This window comes from Sorex araneus, chromosome 1 (assembly GCF_027595985.1).
Source record: "Sorex araneus isolate mSorAra2 chromosome 1, mSorAra2.pri, whole genome shotgun sequence".
Lineage (NCBI taxonomy): Eukaryota > Metazoa > Chordata > Mammalia > Eulipotyphla > Soricidae > Sorex > Sorex araneus.
This window is the reverse complement of record NC_073302.1, coordinates 382771426-382793273: the sequence shown is the minus strand read 5'-3', so window position 1 is coordinate 382793273 and position 21848 is coordinate 382771426. Positions and strand designations below refer to the sequence as shown.

Here is a 21848-nt window from a genome sequence, read left to right as displayed (position 1 = left end):
AATGTCTCTGTTGTGAGACTTGTTACTGTTTTTGGCATATCAAATACTCCATGGGTAGCTTGCAAGGCTCTTCCATGTGGGCGGAATACTCTTGGTAGCTTCCCGGGCTCTCAGAGAGGGATGGAGGATTCAAACCCGGGTTGGCTGTATGTGAGGCAAACACCCTACCCGCTGTGGTATTGCTCCAGCCCTAAATAGATAGTAGTACAGGATATATAAAAATAATACTTATGTGAAGTAATATTATCCTCAGATTATTTAGAACTAGCAAACATCTGTTCTTTTTTCCAAATTTATCATAAAAGAGTTTGGAAGCACTTCCAGACCTGAATGTAAAGATATTCTCAGAGATAATTCCTTTTGTCTGCCCAAGAGGGAACAATTGTTCATAAAGCCCATCTGTGATTTGCTTCTATTCTGGAAGAGTGCCCCTTAAATAAAGTGGTTACCTCTTTTTTAAGTTTAATACTCTTTGGATTGGTGTAAGGCCGGACAGAAGTACTCTCAACTGATTTGGGGAAAGAATGGGTTTTTAATCATTGGTAAAGTTTCAAGGGCTAAAAATGCAAAAGCAGCACAAGTAAACTATTATTCCCATGGGAAAATACAGAGTACAAATTCTCAGCCTATTAATTAGACTTTGATATTTAAGAGCCACATACAAGAAATATTTTTTTAATTCTCTGGAAACTCAAAAAATAAAATCACATGAAACTACTTGATACTGCTATGCTTTTATTTTTACCTAAATTCAGTTGAAATTTGACTATCAAATATATTTATGAGTGTTTGCAAGCCTAGCCTTAAATGAACACCAGGATTGGGCAACAATGTTTGTACCAAAGTGAAAGAAAGAACTGATTACCTGTTCCCCTGGGCTGCCAATTCCAGGGATGCCCATTGGTCCTTGAGGCCCCACCGGTCCCAAATCCCCCTGTATAGAAAATAAGTTAAAAATAGAACAATAAAAATGAATTATTTCATATTTTGAAAATCTGGAATTATACCGAACAAAATTCTATTTTATCATAGAACAAAGTTTATCACAGAAAGTGAGAAAAGTCCATTCTTTTACACTGGTTATAGCTCAAATTTGCCAAAATTATGAACAATAATTTTTGCTATTTAAACTAAATTGGTGAAAATTTACTTCAGCTTATATTTATCAGTCATTTTTATACAATAAGCAAACATTCTGAATGTCATAATGTCATCAATACTTCCTGTTTGGAACTTAATGTAACTATAAAATGCATAAGTATACAAGAAAACCAAGATTAAAGATGCAAATTGGAGGAAATTGTCTCATTCTTTTCTAAATACATGTTTCCTATGAATCTTATTAAAATACATCTTGGGGCCAGAGAGTTAGTACTCTCTGATACTAACTAACACTAAGGCAAGCAGGTAACTTGCCTTGCACATAGCTAATATGGGTTCTATCATAAGCACTACCTATGGTCTCCCAAGTATCACCAGGAATGATTCTTGAGCATAACAAAGCTACGAGTAAGCCCTGATCACAGTAGGGTATGGTCCAAATCCCTCTCCCCAAAGAAAAATAAAATTAATCTTCATAATTAAGAAATTACCCAAGGTAAACAAAGCAAAATTAAAGAATCTCACTTTTCTTTCATGAACTAAATTTAGGAAACAAAGAACGGCAATAGAGATTAATAGGACCTTTGAAATCATAGCAAGAACTTTGACTTCTCTCCACACGTGATCACAAGCCATCAGAGAGTTTGCACAGAGGAGTGAAAAGATTAGTTTTGAAAGACTCCATCTGAAAAATGTATGAGAACTGACTGAAAGTAGTTTAAAGGGGAAATGGTGGAGGTATGGAACAGAATTTTATAGTGAAGGTATTTCATGTAGATTATGAGAGTGAAGATAATGAGGCTGCTCGGATTCTGGATGTACTTGAAGGATGAATCAACAAGATTTGTTGCTGATTGAGAGGACCCCATGATGTTTGTTTTTAATAAACGTGCACAGCAGCTCGGGTGTTTGCCTTACATGAGGCAGACCCGGGCTCCATTCCTCCATCCCTCTCAGAGAGCCCAGCAAGCTACCAAAAGTATACACCCACATGCCAGAGCCTGGCAAGCTACTCGTGGTATATTGGATATGCCAAAAATAGTAACAACAAGTCTCACAATGGAGACATTACTGGTGCCCGCTCGAGCAAATCGATGAACAACGGAACAACAGTGCTATAGTTCAGTGTTAAATCTGAGGTGCCTAAAATAGACATTCAAGTAAGTGTGTTAAATAGGCAGGAGAGGGGCTGAGTGGAAGAAAACTTTGAGAGCCACCAGTGTAAATAATGTAGTTAAAACCATGACTAGATGAATTTACCAATTAGATTAAGAAGAGGAAAGTTTCAAGAACTAAGCATTTTGGGTACCCTAAATATTAGAGGAAAAATGTTGACAAAACATTAGTGGTGATTGAGAATGTTAGATTATGAAGGGAGTTTCACCATTTCACATTGGTAAGGATCCATCAAAAGCTAAAGATAGGCCAAGTAGCTGACAACTAAGGATTGACCATTTAATTGAGCAAATTAAGTCGGTATGCTTATTTTAATGTCAGTTTTATTTAGAACACATCAGAGTCAGAACCTTTCCTAAAGTGACTGAATATGGTTGAGGGCCATTCAAAACTAATGAATACTGCTTTGAGAGTGTGAGAGCAGCCACACAGGTGCTATGTATGAACAGGTGTGGCTAAGTTCTAATAATAAATTGTTTATGAAAACAGGCATTCACCCTATGCTTGCCAATGCTTAGGCTAGAAAAACATGTTTTATGAACAAAAATTGATAATGAGATCCTGCAAGATATGATATTAAAAATATGTTGAATCTGTCACCAAGACATGAAATATGCTTTAGTGTTAACATTTTGTGTCAACACCCAGCCAAATTAAGTACGGGAGGAAAATGTAACAGACTCAAGGTTGACTTCAAAGTTGAATTATTCTGATTCAGAAATTGATTGCCCATCATGTGACTAGTGTGCCAAATGCTTTCATGCCTTCTCTAATATTTACTTTCCACACAGCACACTAAAAGTAGTAATTCCCATTTCCCAGATAAGGGGCTGGAAAGATAGTACAATGGGTAGGGCCTTTGTCTTGAACGCGGTTGACCCAGATTCAATCTCTACCATCCCATATGGTCCCCCGAGCACAGCCAGGAGTGATTCCTGAGTGCAGAGCCAGGAGTAACCCCTGAGCATCACTGGGTGTGACCCAAAAAGCAAAAAATAAAATGAAAACATTTCCCAGATGAGATTAACTTGCTGTAGGTCACAAAACTGTTAGATGACAGAGGCAAGTCCACTCTCTGACTCCAGAATCTAACAATCCTACAAATATTCCATAAATATCTTACAGAGATCCCCTTGCATAGTGTTATATACACCTTAATATTTGTATCCAAACTACTTTCTTGTGAGAGAATAAGAGAACAGGAACTGGAAAAGGAGGGGAAGGAATGGGAGGATAGTACTGACTTGAAAGGGAAGGCAGCTTTGACATACTAGGGGAGGCAGTATTGATTTTTGAAAGTAGGTGAATGCTTTGGAATTGTTTTGTTATATAATGTCCTGACATGTCCAATTATTTTCTTTGCATAAGCTCCAGATATGGGAAATATTGGGAGGTATCCCCAGGCTTCCTGAGACCACTTAGGATTATATGTATATATATACATATATATATATGTATATATAATATATACTAACCAGCAGCAGAGCCTGGCAAGCTACATGTGTTGTATTTGATATGCCAAAAACAGTAACAACAACATGCTCTTCGTGTTCCTGGAGCGAGCAGATGCCGTTGGACTACACTATCACTCAACAGGGACAAATGAAGATGCTACTGATGACCGCTCAAACAAATCGATGAACAATGGGATGACAGTGATACAGTGATACAGTGAAGCTCCAGATATTTAAAAAATAATTATATTACATAGAAAACTTTGAAAACTTGCTCTTTATTACTATTCCTGATGCATAAATACTGATACTAAAAAAAAATTCTCAATAAACAAAAGAAATAAGTAATTCAAAGATTGAAATATAATAATCATGAATCTCAATTGTTGTGCTAATATAAATTACAATACTTTGGTATATTTGGAGGTTGACATAAATATGAATTCAAATTGATATAAGGCTTGTGTTATTTGCACATTTTTTATTCCCCTGGCTCCAACAGCATTTCCTAGCATTTCAGCATTTCCTATTGATCTCTAGGGCCCTATCAGGTTCTAGCACCAATCTCACTCACACTTAGAATCTGCAACTATTTTAAACAAAAGGCTGGTGGTGGGGGTGGGGTGGAAATTAGACATGTTGGGGCTGGAGCGATAGCACAGCAGGTAGGGTGTTTGCCTTGCACACAGCCGACTTGGGTTCAATTCCCAGCATCCCATATTGTCCCCGAGCACCATTAGGATTAATTCCTGAGTGCATGAGCCAGGAGTAACCCCTGTGCATGGCCAGGTGTGAACCAAAAAGCAAAATAAAAAAAAGTATAAGAAATTAGACATGTTATGACCATAAGATATTTTACATAATAGCAATGTCAGACAGGGCCATTCTCTATGATAAACCAAGACAAAATTAAGATTCACGGTCCAACACTCCCAAAGAAGTGAAAATCAGCCACCTACTGGCTGAAATGGGTAACTGTTATTTCTTGACTAATTATACTTAACCCTGACTCCATTTTCCCTTGTGTCTAAATACTGAGATAGCACAGTCTTAAAATTAGCCTGGTTTCCTAATGCATTCCACTTGGAACCAATTCCTGCTTTCATGAATACTATCCAAAATAATCTAATACAAGGCCACATCCTACTTTCAAAATCTTTCATCTGCTTCCTGAGTTGAGATTCCTCCCCCTGGCATATGCTTCTTTGCTGCAATGAAGCAATAAACTTAACTTTATTCAACTTTAGGTATCCCTGTTGGAGTTTGCTAGAAGGCATCAACACTGGAATTCTTAAAGTAGTGCCCTTATTTAGCCTCTTTTAAAGTCATATTTTCGAATAACAATCCATGAATAGATATATACTTCTACAATGGGGTCAAGTCACTATGTTTTTAGTAATTATTTTTTTAGTAATAAGAAAAAAGAGAGATAAATAATTATTTTCTTAATTTAGAAGAAGCCCCCATTGCTAATTTTTTTTTTTTTAAATTTTTATTAAATCACCATGTGGAAAGTTACAAAGTTCTCAGGTTTATATGTCAGTTATACAATATTCAAACACCCATCCCTTCACCAGTGCCCAAATTCCACCACCAGAAACCCCAGTTTACCCCCCGCCCCTACCCCCTACCCCCTACTGTATAACTAATGAATTTCACTTCATTTTTTCTTTACCTTGATTACATTCCATAATTCAACACAAAACTCACTATAGTTGACATAACTCTCTCTCTCTCTTTTTTTTCTCTTTTTCCTTTTCCATTTTTTTTTTTTAATTTTTCCCCCTCATCCCCCTTCCTGCGCCTCATAGTATGGTGTACTCCACGCCACGTTGGCCAGCGTGGGGCTTTTGCTTAGCTCATAGTCCAGAGGTGGCTGTTACATTAAGAACCTTCAATATTTCAACAAAAACTTACTGTTATTATTTGGAGTTTCCCCCCCAAGTCTGACCTGTTCAAATGGAACCCTTTCACATTGATGACAATTATAAATGTTAAGTCGCGCGGACGCGGCAGCGTCCGCGCGGTTTTGGATTTCTGTATAAAGTCCTGGGAAAATTCTGCCAGAAATTACATATTTCCTCCGTTAGCCGGCGTGGGGCAAAGGCTTAATTCACAGTCTCCATACATGGGTGCAGGCACTTGCTGGAACCCCAATTCCTAAAGCTGTCTCTGGTTCCCGCTTGTTCCACATCCACCGGCTCTGCAGGGGCATGGGCGCCCGGGCCGAAAACCCGGCCGGCCGGAGCCGAGCACGGGCCCGACTAGGGCTGGCTCTGTATCCTGCGGCTGTTTCAAGTTCAAAGCACACATTTTTTTTTTTTTTTTTCCGCGCCACCAAGTTCGTACCTTCTCAACGGACCCACAAAATGTCGGACTCCACGCCTTCTCCCGGAGGGGAGAGAGACCAAGAAGGAAGGTTCTTTCCTCCGTTAGCCGGCGTGGGGCAAAGGCTTAATTCACAGTCTCCATACATGGGTGCAGGCACTTGCTGGAACCCCAATTCCTAAAGCTGTCTCTGGTTCCCGCTTGTTCCACATCCACCGGCTCTGCAGGGGCATGGGCGCCCGGGCCGAAAACCCGGCCGGCCGGAGCCGAGCACGGGCCCGACTCCCCATTGCTAATTTTTGGCTTCAAAGCTGCCAGTCTAATGACAGAATTTCTGAAAGCATTTCCAAATACATATTACTCTAACTATATAAAATGTTTTTTTCTAAGTCATAATTTATCCTAAATAGTAATGTAAATACTACTACTATGAATAATGTCATCCTATTATTCATATATTTGCTGAAGTGGGCACCACTAACATCTCCATTGTGAGACTGTTTTTGGCATATCGAATACATCACGGATAGCTTGCCAGACTCTGCCATGCGGTCAGGATACTCTCAGTAGCTTGCCGGGCTCTCTGAGAGGGACGGAGGAATCAAACCCAGGTCAGCCATGTGCAAGGCAAAAGCACTACCAGCTGTGCTATCACTCTGCCCACAGTAAGACTAAAGATAAATATTAATGTTTTCCATCTCATTATACATCTAACAGAAATGTGAAGAAACAAGACTTCTGTATCAAAGTGTACTGCAACAATGCTTACAGGCGTAATTTATAGCAGGAAAAATCTGAGCTAAAGTGAAATATCTTAAAAGTAGAGGACAAATTCATTACTGTATATAAATACACTGGAATAAAAAAAACAGTGATTTAGAACAAATGAAAGTTCTTGCCGCTTGAGACTCATGAATCTAAAAAATTTGGGGGCCAATGCAATAGTACAGTGGGTAGGGCATTATTTCTGACTCTGCACTAATAAATATTTAAATTACCAGTAAATCAAGTATACCTAGGACACCTGTGCTGTGTCTATTGGATTGTATACAGTTCATAACTAAGCATACTTAATGAACCATAAAATTATCTTATTTGTTATTTTTCCAATTACATATCCTATTTGAAGTACCTTGTCTCCTTTTATTGACAGGCCTTGTAATCCTTGTGGGCCAATTGGTCCCTCAGAGCCCTTTTCACCCTGAAAATATATAGGAGTTATATCAGAGCAAAAAAAAATCAGTATTTTAAGTTTAAGCATTAAAAGCATTAAATTCACTGCTTCCTACAAATCGATAATTCTCACCCTAAGATGTATAACTTGCCCAAGCAGAAGATATATGCAGCATTACTGAACTGGAAACAAACCCCATTCCTAATACACAATACAGTCAGAAATGTTTGGAAACAAAGAACCTATTCAATCAAGTAGTATAACTAATTGAATCAATTCTGCTTTTTCATCAACATTGTTGAAATTTGATCTATCTACTGCACAGGAAATATTTTTCTCTCATATTAGTAAATGACCTAATACTTGCTAAGATTACTTAATGAGTGCTTTTATTCAAATTTATAAACATCTAGGAAACATTCAGGTTTGAAAGAATTCATGAACATTCTTCTTGGATATGCTTCTTGAGTCACTAAGCCTGTATAATATACTATCAATAAAGCGACAACACTGTATGTATTTGATGAAAAGTAAACCATGTAATCAATCAAAAATAGCACTCATTTCATGAGTTTATTTGAACCTAGAGTGAAATCAAGAAACATTTGCAAGAAATGCAGGAAACAGGAAAATAGACTTTTATGTCAATCTATAGCCATAATTTGTCCACTTATTCCCATTGCTAAGTATCACAAATTGGCACATATATAAGACTCCCATTAATTATGCTGGCTGGAAAAGAAATATTCTAACCAATGAGTTCTTCTTATAATTTTCAGAGGCTATAATTGCTTTCAATTTACTCTCAAGTAACACAAAATGTACTGTTTCTTTGATGAGAAAATGTAATGAAGTGCTGTGGGTTATAATGAATAAAAATATTATTATATCATATAACATAAAATTTTGTGAAGCTGATATGTCACTGACACACCCTGCAGTAAGTATTTAGTGTTTTACTTATTTATATTAAAAACAGATTATAAAAATAAATTATTCTCCATATTTGAATTTTCAAATTTGAGGGGAGACATGTAAGAAATTTTCTATGTGCCAAAGAGTTGTTCAAGAAATATGTATTATGCAACTTTGTGAAACATAGTTAATGCCAAATTGCTAGCTTCTATCTTACTTAATAAGAGGATATCTTATATCCCTTTAATCCAAAATGTTACTCCCACTTACTATGAAAAATTGAAATGTGTTAACAAAGACCTCTTAAAAATTCAACTCAGCAGTTAATCACAGCTTAGTGTGAAAAGTAACTTTGACTAATTGAGATTAAATAGATTTCCGTCTAGATGAGATTTAAGTTTTCTCATAGATAATTGAATATTGATCATGGTTAAAGAGGCTGAGGTGAGATTTCAGAACATAATCTAACTAGATTTAGATTTTAGTGATTTGACAGAATAAAGTGGAAAAAATCTTAGAGTGTGTGTGTGTGTGTGTGTGTGTGTGTGTGTGTGTGTGTGTATGAGAAGAACTTTAGAGAAGAGTGAAAGACTCAAAAATATATCCTTACTTTGAAATGTTTTGGGGTTTTGTTTTTTGGGTTTTTTTTTTTGGCTTTTTGGTTCACACCCGGCGATACTCAGGGGTTACTCCTGTCTCTGCACTCAGGAATTACTCCTGGGAGTGCTGGGGGACCATATAGGATGCTGGGAATCAAAACCTGGTCAGCTGTATGTAAGGCAAACGCCCTATTCGCTGTGCTATTGCTCCAGCACCCCCCTTTTTTTTTGTTTTTTGTTTATAAGGCGTCTGACCACAGATCAGAAATTTTTTGTTCATGCTTCCTGGCGTTGTCTTGTAAAAATCATTTCCCCTGTGGCCTTTGGCAAATGTGCTACAGATTGTGGGCAAATAAGCTAGGTCAGGGACTGTAAAACCTATTTGCCATTCCAGCCAGTACATGTTTTTTAAATAAAGCCTTATTAGAAGACTCATTTATTTACATACAAATATGTATGGCTGCCTTTATAGCACATCAGCAGAGCTAAGTCACTAAAATATATACTCTCTGACACTTGATATAAAAAGATTGACAACCCCTGGTCTGTTAAATCCTGAGTTCTAAGAATCATGTGGGATGTAACAGAAAAGTTTAAATTCTAAATTTCTAAGTAAATGGTATGTAATTCACAATATTTTTGCTCCTGTGGTAATAAAGTAATTACAGTTCTCTACTTCCACCTATATTTCCTTCATTCTTATACAGATGGCAATACTATTACAAATATTTAATAAAACAGAACTGCTAATAAAGCTTTGTCATAGCTATGCTTAGTAACAAACTTCTGGGTATAAAAAAGTTTTTTGCACTGTAGCTTTAATGACTACAAGCATATTTTTTTTAACTTTCACATTTATAAACTATAAAGAAGTCTGAAAATTAATTGCAAATTTTACTATAATTTCATGTTAAGGAGAAATTAACATATCCCTTCATTTAATAGAATTAAGATGGTGAAAAAAGCTCACCAAAGTGAGACTTTAGATAATTGGTCAGGACACTTCAAAAAAAATTCATAACAAGGTAAAAAAGTACTTTTTTCTACCATAGAGATAATTATTACCTTTGGTCCAGGAACTCCTTCTCTAAAAAATACTTTTTTTCACAATAGAAATAATTATTACCTTTGGTCCGGGAAATCCTTCTCCAGGTACCCCCCTCTCTCCTGGTGCTCCCTCAGGACCACGGGGACCCTTTGAGAAACCAGAAAACAGAAAGCAAGGAAGAACAGGAGAGCAAAGGGGGAAATGGGAAATAAATGAAATGGTTATATTTCAGGTCACATAGGCATGATAATGATATAGCTCTAGTTAAGTTACTGATGAAATTCCTTCTAGTAAGGTACATTTTGATTGGTTAGAGCCATACAGTAGTGATGAGTAACATATTCCCAGTGTATTACTTACTTCATTTAATAAGTATAAAGATGTGTCCTCAAATTCAATGAAAATAAAAATTAAGTGATGCTTCCAAGCAAGAATTAGAAAACATTCTGTGAAGAAATGCTAAAATTTTCAGACTGTATGCCTTTTAGAAGGAAGCAGAATGACTTAGTAACTTCATTAAGCATTAGGAGAGCCTTGTGAAGAATTGTCTGCATTTTTTTAAAGCATTGAATTCTATTTACATGTCTTTTAATTTCTATTTTGATAAATTTGAAGTAAAACAAATTTTTTTAGGAACTGGTTGAATTCACTGGAGTTTATGTGCAAATAGCAATCTTGATAGAATAGTTAAGGGGACACTCCATCTCAATGATTAAAATTTAGAAGTTTATGTGTCTATTGCTCAGAAAGGCACTTGGAAAAATGAGGTCTTCTCACGTAAGGGAAGAAAAACAACAGTCTCAGGCTTTGATGTGGACTGGCAGGAAATACAGTAATTCAAAAGCAAAAGGAACAACAACAAGATATTCACTAATCCAAACAATTTTAAAGCTACAATTTTCCCTCTTTTATTACTTGGGTGAAGATGAATGGCGTAGGGAGGAACTAAGTCTTAAAAGCACAAACTGGAGATTTATCTCCAAGGGACCTAAAAATTTAATTAGGTCTCACTTGCAGGGTGCAAATCTAGAATGAACCAAAGTCACCTAGTTCCCTAGAAGCTCCAAAACCAGCACTTTGCAAGCACTTTGAACAACCTTGGGCTCAATATACAGTAACCTGGGGTCACTGAAAGGAACTTTCTATATAAACCTTGTAGTACATCTTAATGTTAATCAGTGGCTGATATTTATGAAATTTTTATTTCTTATGATATAAAAGAAGTTTATTTGCTTATATTTATGCTTATGTAAAATGTACTTTTATGTTCATATGATGTGCACATTTATGTATTTTTATTTCTTATAACTATAAAATACAAGAAATACATTCATAAGTATATTTCTTTTGGATCTATAAGAAAGCTTACAATCTCCCACTCATTTATCTTTTAACTTTCCTTAATATTTTAGGGAAAGTCTTCCTAAGGATGAACGCATAACAATTTGGTGTCAGTTTTAATTTTTAAAAGCTAATTTAATCTAAATTATTATATTTACATACAGAAAACCTAGATTTTGCAAAGCAGTACTGCCTGTGACAGATTACTCTATTGTTAGATGAACTATGGGGAAAATAAATATAATGCAGACTGTAAACTTAACAACTGTCTATTATGCTCTTCAATTTTTAAAATGTGTCAAATTATTTTCCCCAATATCAAAAAATAGTTTATGTTAAATGTAAAGAAATTTTTTTCCTTTACAACTTTTTCCATCCATGGGTAACCTACAATTTCATAGAGTTTATAGTCTGAACTGATAGTTTGAAGCAGATCATGTTGTCCTTTGGAATAAGGTTTAAGTCCCAGCTCTGCTATGTATTAACAGTATCGCCTTTAACACGTAACTTATCTCTCTCATCAAGTTCATCCTCTAAAGAATAGGGATAGGAATAGTATCTGTCTCAGTCACAAGTATTAATGTAGGATTAAATCAAAGCGATTTAAAACTCATATACTAAGAATTCAATAAACGTCTGTCATCACTTTCAAACTTATTTTACTTGAACCCTACCATTACTAAGAGTGCCCTTTTATGGAAGTTTTTATGGTTAATATAGTCTCAGAATGAATGTTTTTTTTTTTATTTTATTGAATCACCATGTGGAGGGTTACATAGTTCTCAGGATTATGTCGGTTATACAATTCTCAAACACCCTTCCCTTCACCAGTGCCCATCCTCCATCACCAACCCCCCCAGTATACCTGCCGCCCCCTCCCACCTCCCCAGTCCCCACCCTTGTACTTGATAAGTTTCACTTCGTTTATGCCTTATCTCGATTACATTCCATGTTTCAACACACAACTCACTACCGTTGTTGGGGTTTCCCCCAAAAAAGAAAAGCAGTCCTATTGCCAAGGAGGCATTTGATAGTTCTCCACTGCTAAGAATATAGAGATATTAAGTCCCGCTGTTTGTTACATAACTTTTCTTTTTCCCCCTTGCCCCGCGCCACCGAGTTCACGCCTGTTTAGTAATCGCCACGCTGCCTGACAAGAGAAAAAAAAAAACGAAAAGGATGGTTATTTCCCGTCATCAGCAGACGTGGGGCTCTGGCTTAGTTGATAGACTAGTAGAGTGTCTGGAAGCAGTTTCTGGAACCGAAGGTCTTGCGCTGGTATCGGCTCCGGCTCGAGATTCCACCAGCGTCCCACTGTTCCATGTACATAATTTTTCCCCTTATATCCCATTCCCACGCCACCAGGTCTGTTTGCTTTGACGACACGCCGCGTTTCTTCCCGAGAAAGAAGAAAATTTCTTCTCAGCTGGCGTGGGGATATAGCTTAGTTTAGTCTAGAGAGATGGCTACCGTTTTGATTGCCTTCAATATTTCAGCAACAGACTTACTATTCTTGTTAGGATCTCCCACAAAAGTCCGACCCATTAAAAGCGAACCATTACATATTGCTGATGCTAAGATGACATTAGGTCGCGCGGCCGCGGGAGCGGCCGCGCGGTTTTGGGTTTCTGTATAAAGTCCAGGGAAAGTACAACCAGAAATAACATCACTACAAACTTTTACCCTTTTATGGTGCTCATAAGATGGAGAAGTCCTGCGCTGTGTTCAGGAGGGAGGAGTTGAGAGAGAGAGACAGGTTAAAAGAATTGGGGGATGCCCGGGTCCCACTGTTTCAGCGCACCGTGGGGTCTCTGGTCCCATGCCGGAATTAGTTCAGTGGGCTGCCTGGAGTCCAAGGGCGCTCCCTTGGGCTCTTCCATCATGCTCGCTCCACAGCCGGATCCAAAGGGAAGCACACGTGGGGGAGGTGGGTTTAAATATCTATCTGCTGTGGGCGGGGGTCACCGCCCCCGCCCCCTGGGGTCTCCCGCAAGCGCGCGAAAGCGTCCTGTTTCAGCTGGATCGCCGGCTCCATTTTGCGCTCAGGAAAACCGCGGATCCTGCGCTGTGCTCAGGAGGGAGGAGTTGAGAGAGAGAGACAGGTTAAGAGAATTGGGGATGCCCGGGTCCCACTGTTTCAGCGCACCGTGGGGTCTCTGGTCCCATGCCGGAATTAGTTCAGTGGGCTGCCTGGAGTCCAAGGGCGCTCCCTTGGGCTCTTCCATCATGCTCGCTCCGCAGCCTGATCCAAAGGGAGAATGAATGTTTTATCCAAAGCACTATGGAGAGAGGCATGCTGCACTAAGTGAACACTAGACCTCCTTTTACTGCTGCTTTTCTAGAGTACCACTACCAAGATGAAAGTTTAAAACACAGATAGACAGAGAGAGACAGAGAACTAGGAGATATAGTACGGGGATCAAAGTTGTTGTTTTGCATGTGGCTGACCCCACTTTGATCCCTGGCACTGTACATGCACCCCCAAGTGCCACCAGTATTGATCCCTGAGCATAATGCCAGCAATAAGCCCTGAGAATTACAAAAACCATTAATGATAGTAGTAGTAGTAGTAGTAGTAGTAGTAGTAGTAGCAGCAGCAGCAGCAGCAGCAGCAGCAGCAGCAATAGTAGTAGTAGTAGTAGTAGTAATCGAGAGTTTGAAGAGCTACATGTTTCAAACTACTGGGAATAAAATAAATGTTCCTTAACAATCAGAGACATTACAAAAGGAAAAATAACCCTAATTATTCTAAGCTTAATTTCTGTAATCTACCAGATAATACAGCATTTCTCCTTTATCCAGAGTTTCACTTTCCAGAACACATCAACCAAGGTCCAAAAATATTATGTATTTTAAGAGGAAGAGGTCACATTCACATAACATTTTTGGTAGAATATTACTATGATTGCTATATTTCTCTGTTACTATTGTATTCTCTTTAGTACCTAATTTATTAAGCATTACTATAGGTGTGTATAAGCAGGATAGAGTTGATATATGGCATATATATATTGGTAGAGTTGACATATATATGTGCATATAATATATATGTATAGAGCCCCCATTTTCCAGTAGCTAGGCTGTCATACCCAGAAACTGCCCCTGGCGTTGTGTAATCTCTTCAGTGGCCAACATCCAGAGACTATAAAACCAAGCTCCCTGAAGTGCATGGCCGCTTTGCAGCCGCATGACATCTTATAGCCTAGTTCTCCCTCTCAGAGAACCTGGCAAGCTACTGAGAGTTTGCTGCCCACATGGGAGGGCCTGGTAAACTTCCCATGGTGTATTCATATGCCAAAACCAGTAACAATGATGGGTGATGGGTCTCATTCCCCTGGCCCTGAAAGAGCCTCCAATGCAGCACATTGGGAAGGATGAGTAAAGAGAGGCTTCTAAAATCTCAGGGCTAGGATGAATGGAGACGTCACTGAGACCGCTTGAGAAAATCAACAATCAACGGGAAGATGCTGATGCTGATGATACATAAATATATATATATACACACACATATATATAGCATGTATATGTAGAGTTCAGTACTATCTGGTGTTTCAGGCATCCACTGGTGTCTTGGCATACATCTCCTATAGATAAGAGGGGACCACTCTACTGTACACCACTGTTAAATTCTGAAAGTTTTCAGACACATATTATCTAGCAAGTCATTGTTAGCCCAGAAAAAAACAGGTACTTTAGTTAAATGAACTATTATTTTAATTTATTAAGGCAGTACCAATGGATAATCTTTATAAAGATAAAAATTAAAAATGTTTCTTTGTAACTCTTAATATTGGAGTCTCAATGATAGTACTGTGGGTAGGGTGTTTGCCTTGCACACAGTGACCCAGATTTGAACCTCTGCATCCCATATGGCTCCTGAGCACTGCCAGGAGTAATACTGAGTAAATAACCAGGTGTAACCCCTGAACATCCCTGGTGTGATCCAGAAAGCAAAACAGATAAATTAAATTAAATTAAGTCTGTGCTAAAGAAAATTTTTTTAAAAAACTTTCAGTGCACTTTATAAAGATCATAAGAACTATTTACAACGAAGACATATTACTTGTCTTCTAATTAATATCTTTAATAAAAAATATAATTGAGAAGTCTAATTATCCCTTACAGTAAAATCACTGAATGCTTTATTTGAAACATTAACAAAGAGATAAAATGTGATTGTTATCACGTTTTTTGAAAGAAATTTTAATAGATATAAAAAATACTGTGGCTTTATTATACATTAGATGTACGAAAGAAACTTGTTAAGTGATAATCAAAATTATCTGTAATATTCAAACTACCATCTATTTTTAACTTCAAACCCCTAATATAGAACAAAGCAACTATTGTTCTATATTAGGGGTATTTTTTTCATGGCTTGTGATTTGAATTACCTTGCACAAAAATACAAACATAAGGGTCTGAACCAACTTATCCTTCATGAATCAGTTCTTTATCAAACCAGCACAAGAGCAGTGGTAATCATATTATTGAGGATAATAGTTGACAGTTCAAACTTAGGTCAGAGAGATAGAATATTAATTGAGTCTCTTAGAAGATTTATATTATTTTATATTGAGAAGAGAGTAATACTAAACCTGAAGTCACTCAACATGATTCAGAGAATGAGATTCATGTAAAGAATTTCCAGCAGGACCTTTGTCAAAGTCTTATATTATTTTGAAAAATGCTAGAACTGTTGATTTCATAACATTTGATACAATATTTCATATTTTATTTGTTATCCTTCCCACATTGTTATGATTTCAGTTCTGAGTTAAATCACAGACTTCACATTGTCACTCTGATTTGTGTAACTGTGGTTTGGAAAAAGAGTAAACAATAATTTCATGTGCTAGCAGTATTATACAAACTTTCTAGCTAAAACAGAAAAGCAAATAATACAAAATTTTCTTTAAAATAAATGTTGAAGGATATCTGAAGACCAAAGAAAATAAGCAAAAGTGCAGAGTTCCAAAACAAAAAAAAATAAATACTTAGAATGGTGAGCATATCCGCTGATGTATCGTTCCACGTAGAAAAGTGTGGCTGTGTGATGTGATTAAATCTATGTAACTAACTAGAGAAAACCAGAAACAAAGACCTGGGCTCACTCAGTGGAAAATGAGGAGATAATTAGAACTGAGAACTGAAATGTCATAAAGCTAAGACCTTCATAGTCATACTTCTTCAAGGAAATGGCAGGTAAAAGGTAGGTAAAAAGCTTTCTCATCAGCACAAGACTGACAAGAATCTTGTATCCTTGACCTGGGCTTTAAATAGATCTAGAAATTCATAGCATGATCCCATGCTGGGTATGGGTTTGTAGTTCCAACTGACACCTTAATCAAGATATTAGCACCCAGAACACAAGGACATACTTGGAGTATATAAGACACTCAAATGCAAATTTCTCTCAAACACCCTTTACACCAAGTAGAAGGTCAGTCATCAAAGAATAGGATAACATAGTGGGAAACAACAGAATAAAACTTAAGTATATATTAAATATTTTTTCCTAAGCAGAAAATGTAAAAAGCAAAAAAAAAAGCTATTAAAAAGGTGAAATCTTTCCATTTGCAACAACATGGATAGACCTAGAGCAGAGGTTATTTGGCTCACGCCAACTTATCAGAAAACAAAAATTGGAACATCCTTTGGAAATCTACCTTATTTTTTGTTTTTGTTTTATGTGCCATACCTGACAGTGCTCAGATGTTTCTCCTAGCTCTGTACTTAGGAATCACTCCTGGTGAATCTCTACCATTTTTTTTTTTTTTTGCTTTTTTGGGTCACACCCGGCGATGCACAGGGGTCACTCCTGGTTCTACACTCAGGAATTACTCCTGGCGGTGCTCAGGGGACCACATGGGATGCTGGGATTCGAACCCGGGTTGGCCGCGTGCAAGGCAAACACCCTACCCCCTGTGCTATTGCTCCAGCTCCCCCTCTACCATTTTTAAGCTAACAAACAGAGCTCATTCTTTCATTCAAGGCCATTAGAGTGTCCCTGGACCATTCTAGCACTACCCCTCCCAGGGGATGGTATCACTTACTTTGAGAAACATTGACCTTCAAAATAAGCCAGGAAATGCATTCATTTGTGGGATATATATATATGTACACACATACACACATATACATTTTATATATAATATATTATATATAATTATAATATATAATATACATACAATATATGTATATATATATATATATATTCAAGACTAATATCCAAGGCAAGGGTAAACAGTGACCAGGACTGATCTATGGTTGGAATATTTCCACAAGAGTGTGTGTGTGTGTATATGGGGGGGGGGGTCGAGGGGGGCAAAAGGTACCTTAGGATAGAGGAGGAATCAACATGACAATAATAGTTGGAAATCATCATTTTGAACAGGAACTGAGTATTGAAAGTAGGTAAAGGGGTATACCAAATAACCTTTCATTATCTGTATTGTAAATCGCATCATAGGGTCCAGAAGAGGAGAGAGAGAGAGAGAGAGAGAGAGAGAGAGAGAGAGAGAGAGAAGAAGAAGAAGAAGAAGAAGAAAAGAAGAAAAGTGCCTGCCACAGTGGCAGTTGGGGATTGGAGGTTGGAGTCTGGGAAAGAAACTGGGATGTTGGTGGTGGGAAAAGTACACTGGTGAAGGGACAGCTTTTGAAACATTATATGACTGAAATACAATCATGAACAACTTTCTAAATGTGTTTCTCACTGTGATTCAATTAAAATATTAAATATAAAAAAGTTAGGGAGAGACAAACACTATGTAAGCTTACTCATGTATGGTACACAGAGAAGCGAAACAAATGAAAGAACTAAGTAAACAAAACTTTTCGACAAAATCCAAATTAGAGGCAACCAAAAAGGAGAGGGAGGAGAGGTAGGTAAATCAGCTAATAGTGAATTTAATGTATTTATATACATATGTGACTTTATAATGATGTAAACCTGAAGCCCACATAACATTAGAAACCAATGTTACTTGAATAGATAACTTCTTAAGAAGCAATGAATGTAGTTAAAAGATGGTGAATAGAGTGGGGGATAATGGAAAATATATGTGAAAAATTGGGAGAGGATCTGAATTTATATTTTTCCAAGGACATACATTTGGCCAAAAGGGACATGAAAAAGTGCTTAGATCATTAATCATCAGAAAAAATGCAAATTAAATCTATAATGAGATTATAGATTTTATGGTGATTTTAATTAATAATATAATTAGCATGAAAGTTACAGAGAGTAAATCTTAAAAGTTTTTTAAGTTTTTTATCACAAAATAGAAAAATTATTTTGTTTGGTGATAGATGTTAACTAGCTTATTATTATAAACTATTATAGTTTATTATAGTGATCATTTTTCTAATAAAGTGACTGCCATGTAAGTGACACTGCTTTTAACATTCTATTCTTTCTAGTCACTTTCAACCAACTTCAATTTATATGGAACTCTCTAGGTAACTAACAGATTTATTAGATAGAAAAAAAACCTGTTATCTTAAGACTCTAAGTCTTAGTTCTTTGCTTTGCAAAAATATATAACTAAAATAAGGTTTCAAATTTGGTTTGATTTTGGGGCCATTACATTATTTATTTCAAAGAATTTACTTAGAAGTACTATAAGTGAGATTAAGATGATGGCAAATAGAACAGGTAATAAGTCTCTTGATAGTATAGTAACAGCAATTCTTTACTTGATGAACTGCCTGTTCATAAGCAGACATACCATTACAGTCATCATGGGAAACTACATTGCTGTTTTTTTCATCTTTGGATGTGGTGGGGAGGGTTGGGCCACATACAGCAGTATTCAGGGGCTTTTTCTGACTCTGCATTTAAGAATGACCCCTCTTGAGAAGCCATATGTGATGAAGCATATGGTACGGGGGGGGGGACCATATGTGATGCCAGTGTTTTGTCTTTGTTGTGCTAGGAATCAAACCGAGGGCCTCACACATGCAAGGCAAGCAGGGACTCCTTCTGAGCCACATCCAGCAACCCCACCATCATTATGAAAAAGTCCTAATGTAGTTAGCGTAAGAATTTCTTTTAAAATTAATTCATTAATTGATAAAAGACAAGCTTCTGCATCCCTTTTGCAAGATGGGCATTTAGAAGTGGCAATGTACCACTTTGTTGAAGTTTCATGTTAGTCCCATGTATAACCTCCATCCCAGCTACTTATTAAAACTAAGTAGTTTGTAGTGAATCTGGGGAAAGAATTTGCATGAGCCTATCTACTCATTTACTTAGCTCCTTCTGTAAAACATATGGTCTTTGGCGAACATCTGCTTAGGACACAAATACCTTAATTCTATATTGATGGAGAGAATACTAAAGGAGTCTGTTTCCAGTTAGAAAAGCATCATATGCTCAACTTTGTTCTTTCATGGTCAATTGATCATCACTGTATCACTGTCATCCCCTTGCTCATCAATTTGCTCGAGCGGACACCAGTAATGTCTCCATTGTTACTGTTTTTGGCATATTGAATACGCCATGAGTAGCTTGCCAGGCTCTGCCATGCGGGTGAGATACTCTTGGTAGCTTGCTGGGTTCTCCGAGAGGGCCGGAGGAATCATATCCCCTATAAACCATATATGTAGCTTGTGGGAAAAGTAGCAGTGGGGAGCTGTCATGTACATCTAAGACAAATACTCATAAAACTATCTTTTAAAATTAATGATAGACTATGCACATAATAGCCCAGATATCTTGAGGGGGCAAATAGCACCCAGTTAGTGTTGAATAATTTAGCATCATGGTCACATATTATCCATGATTAGTCTTGCATTCTCTTCTAAGATCCAGAAGTAAGACAGTAGCTGCTGATTAAGTTAAAAGCTGGCATGTAGATATAAGTGAATCAACATGGAGATTACCACACTAAGCGAAATGAGTCAGAGAGAGGGACAAACATAGAATGACTGCACTCATTTGTGGAATGTAAAGTAACGTAATGAGAGACTAACACCCTAGGATAGTAATGATAAGGACCAAGCATGATGGCCACTTAGTACCCATACTGCAAACCATAACACCCAAAAGGAGAGAGTCAGTAAAAGGGAACGTGCCTGCCACAGAGTGGAGATGGGGTGGCAGGGGGAAGGGATAGTGGGCACATTGGTGGTTGAGAATGGGCACTGGTGGAGGGATGGGTATTTGATCATTATATGACTGAAATGTAATCATAAAAAATTGTAAATTTGTAACTGTATCTCACAGTGATTCATTAAAAAAATTTAAAAGGCAAAAACATCAAAAAATAATAAAGCTGGCATGTGGAAAGGTCTTATATTTGCTTCAAAATTCTAAAGCTCTTGGAAAATTTCTAATAGATTTATGGTGAAATTTATTTTTATTTTCCTTTACTCAGATCATTGTGAAAGATTATTTTCCTAAGAGATAGTTTGGGGGTGAAGGTGTTTGCCTTGCATGCAGCTGACCCTAGTTCTGATTTTTGGTACCACATAATCTCCAATCATAACCAGCACTCATTCTTGAACAGAGAACCAGGAATAGCGTGAGCACAACTGAATGTAGCAAAAAACAACAAAAGATTATTTTTCTTCTTATTAAATTTCCCAAATGTTCCCCCTGCACATGGTAACCTGTCTGTTCTGTGTCTTTTTAACCAATGTTCTTAAATTTTCTAAGGTTCCTGCCCCTCCAGTAAAGAATCAGAAATATCTCTTCTCCATGCTTTACCTCTAACAACACTACCTCATTAGGGCAAAGTGAGACTAGATCACTGATTTCTGAATAATTAGCCCAATGCATCACTCCACCATATGATGCTTTCTTATTTGAATTGGTGTATATAAACAGTAGTCAAAAGCCAAGTCTTAAACAGTATATTGTCATTTGATCCATAAAGCACAAAAAAGAAGCCAAGTTTCTGTTAATATTTATACCTGAGAACTCAGACAAGGCAAAACTGACGTGGAAGACAAATTTGAATGACTATTCATAATAATTTTATTTGTACTCCCAGTGAGTCAGCTACTATTCTTTTCTAGGAGAATAATGACACTTAAAAAAGCTAAGAAGCAAGGAAAAAACATAAAGTTAAGAAGCTTCTTATCCTAGAATAGCCATGTTTTATTCATTTCCTCTCCAGATCTCTTTTGAAAAAAAAAACAAATCTTTTTTTCTTCTTCTACAACATTCAACTTCAAAGCTCCATCAGGTGGTAAGTGCAAAAACAAGTATTCACTGTCTAACATCATCAATCTTAGCTTTAAAGTATATCCATGAATTAGGTAATGAGTCAGAGCTTCATTTCCAGTTATTTTTACAAGGTTTCTGGAAAATCAATATCAAATACAGACATTTTGCCAAAATCCAGGTCTCCTGTCTCTTAAAAAAATTTGATATCTTAGAATTCTTTCTTCTTGGACAAGCTAATTATTCTTCTTAAATATTATGTATGTTAGTATATATCTTTAAGGAAACATAAGATTTAATTTCAATTTTAAAAATTAGAAGTCTGTCTATTGACCAGAAAGTCACTCAGATATCCTATATATATATATATACATATATATATATATACATAAATTCTCACTTCAAGTGTTATGAAAAATAACATTTCATCATCTTTTGTTTTGTTTGGGGGCCACATTCCACTATGCTCAGTGTTTCACTCCTTATCTGAATTCAGATTCATTCCTGGTGGGGCTGGATTAATCCACCCCCACTAATCCAC

General features: G+C 37.0%; 1 protein-coding gene across 4 annotated transcripts in view; it reads right to left on the bottom strand.

The window, feature by feature from the left end:
• The window catches only part of COL28A1 (collagen type XXVIII alpha 1 chain), a 589571-nt gene that overhangs the window by 99637 nt on the left and 468086 nt on the right, over positions 1 to 21848 (bottom strand). For all 4 annotated transcript variants that reach the window (XM_055137085.1, XM_055137093.1, XM_055137081.1 and 1 more), the window contains exons 14-16: positions 9874 to 9942; positions 7192 to 7260; positions 866 to 934 (exon numbers count right to left, since the gene is read on the bottom strand). In XM_055137085.1, coding sequence (XP_054993060.1) covers positions 866 to 934; positions 7192 to 7260; positions 9874 to 9942 — 207 coding nt within the window. The remainder of the gene's footprint in view (positions 1 to 865; positions 935 to 7191; positions 7261 to 9873; positions 9943 to 21848) is intronic.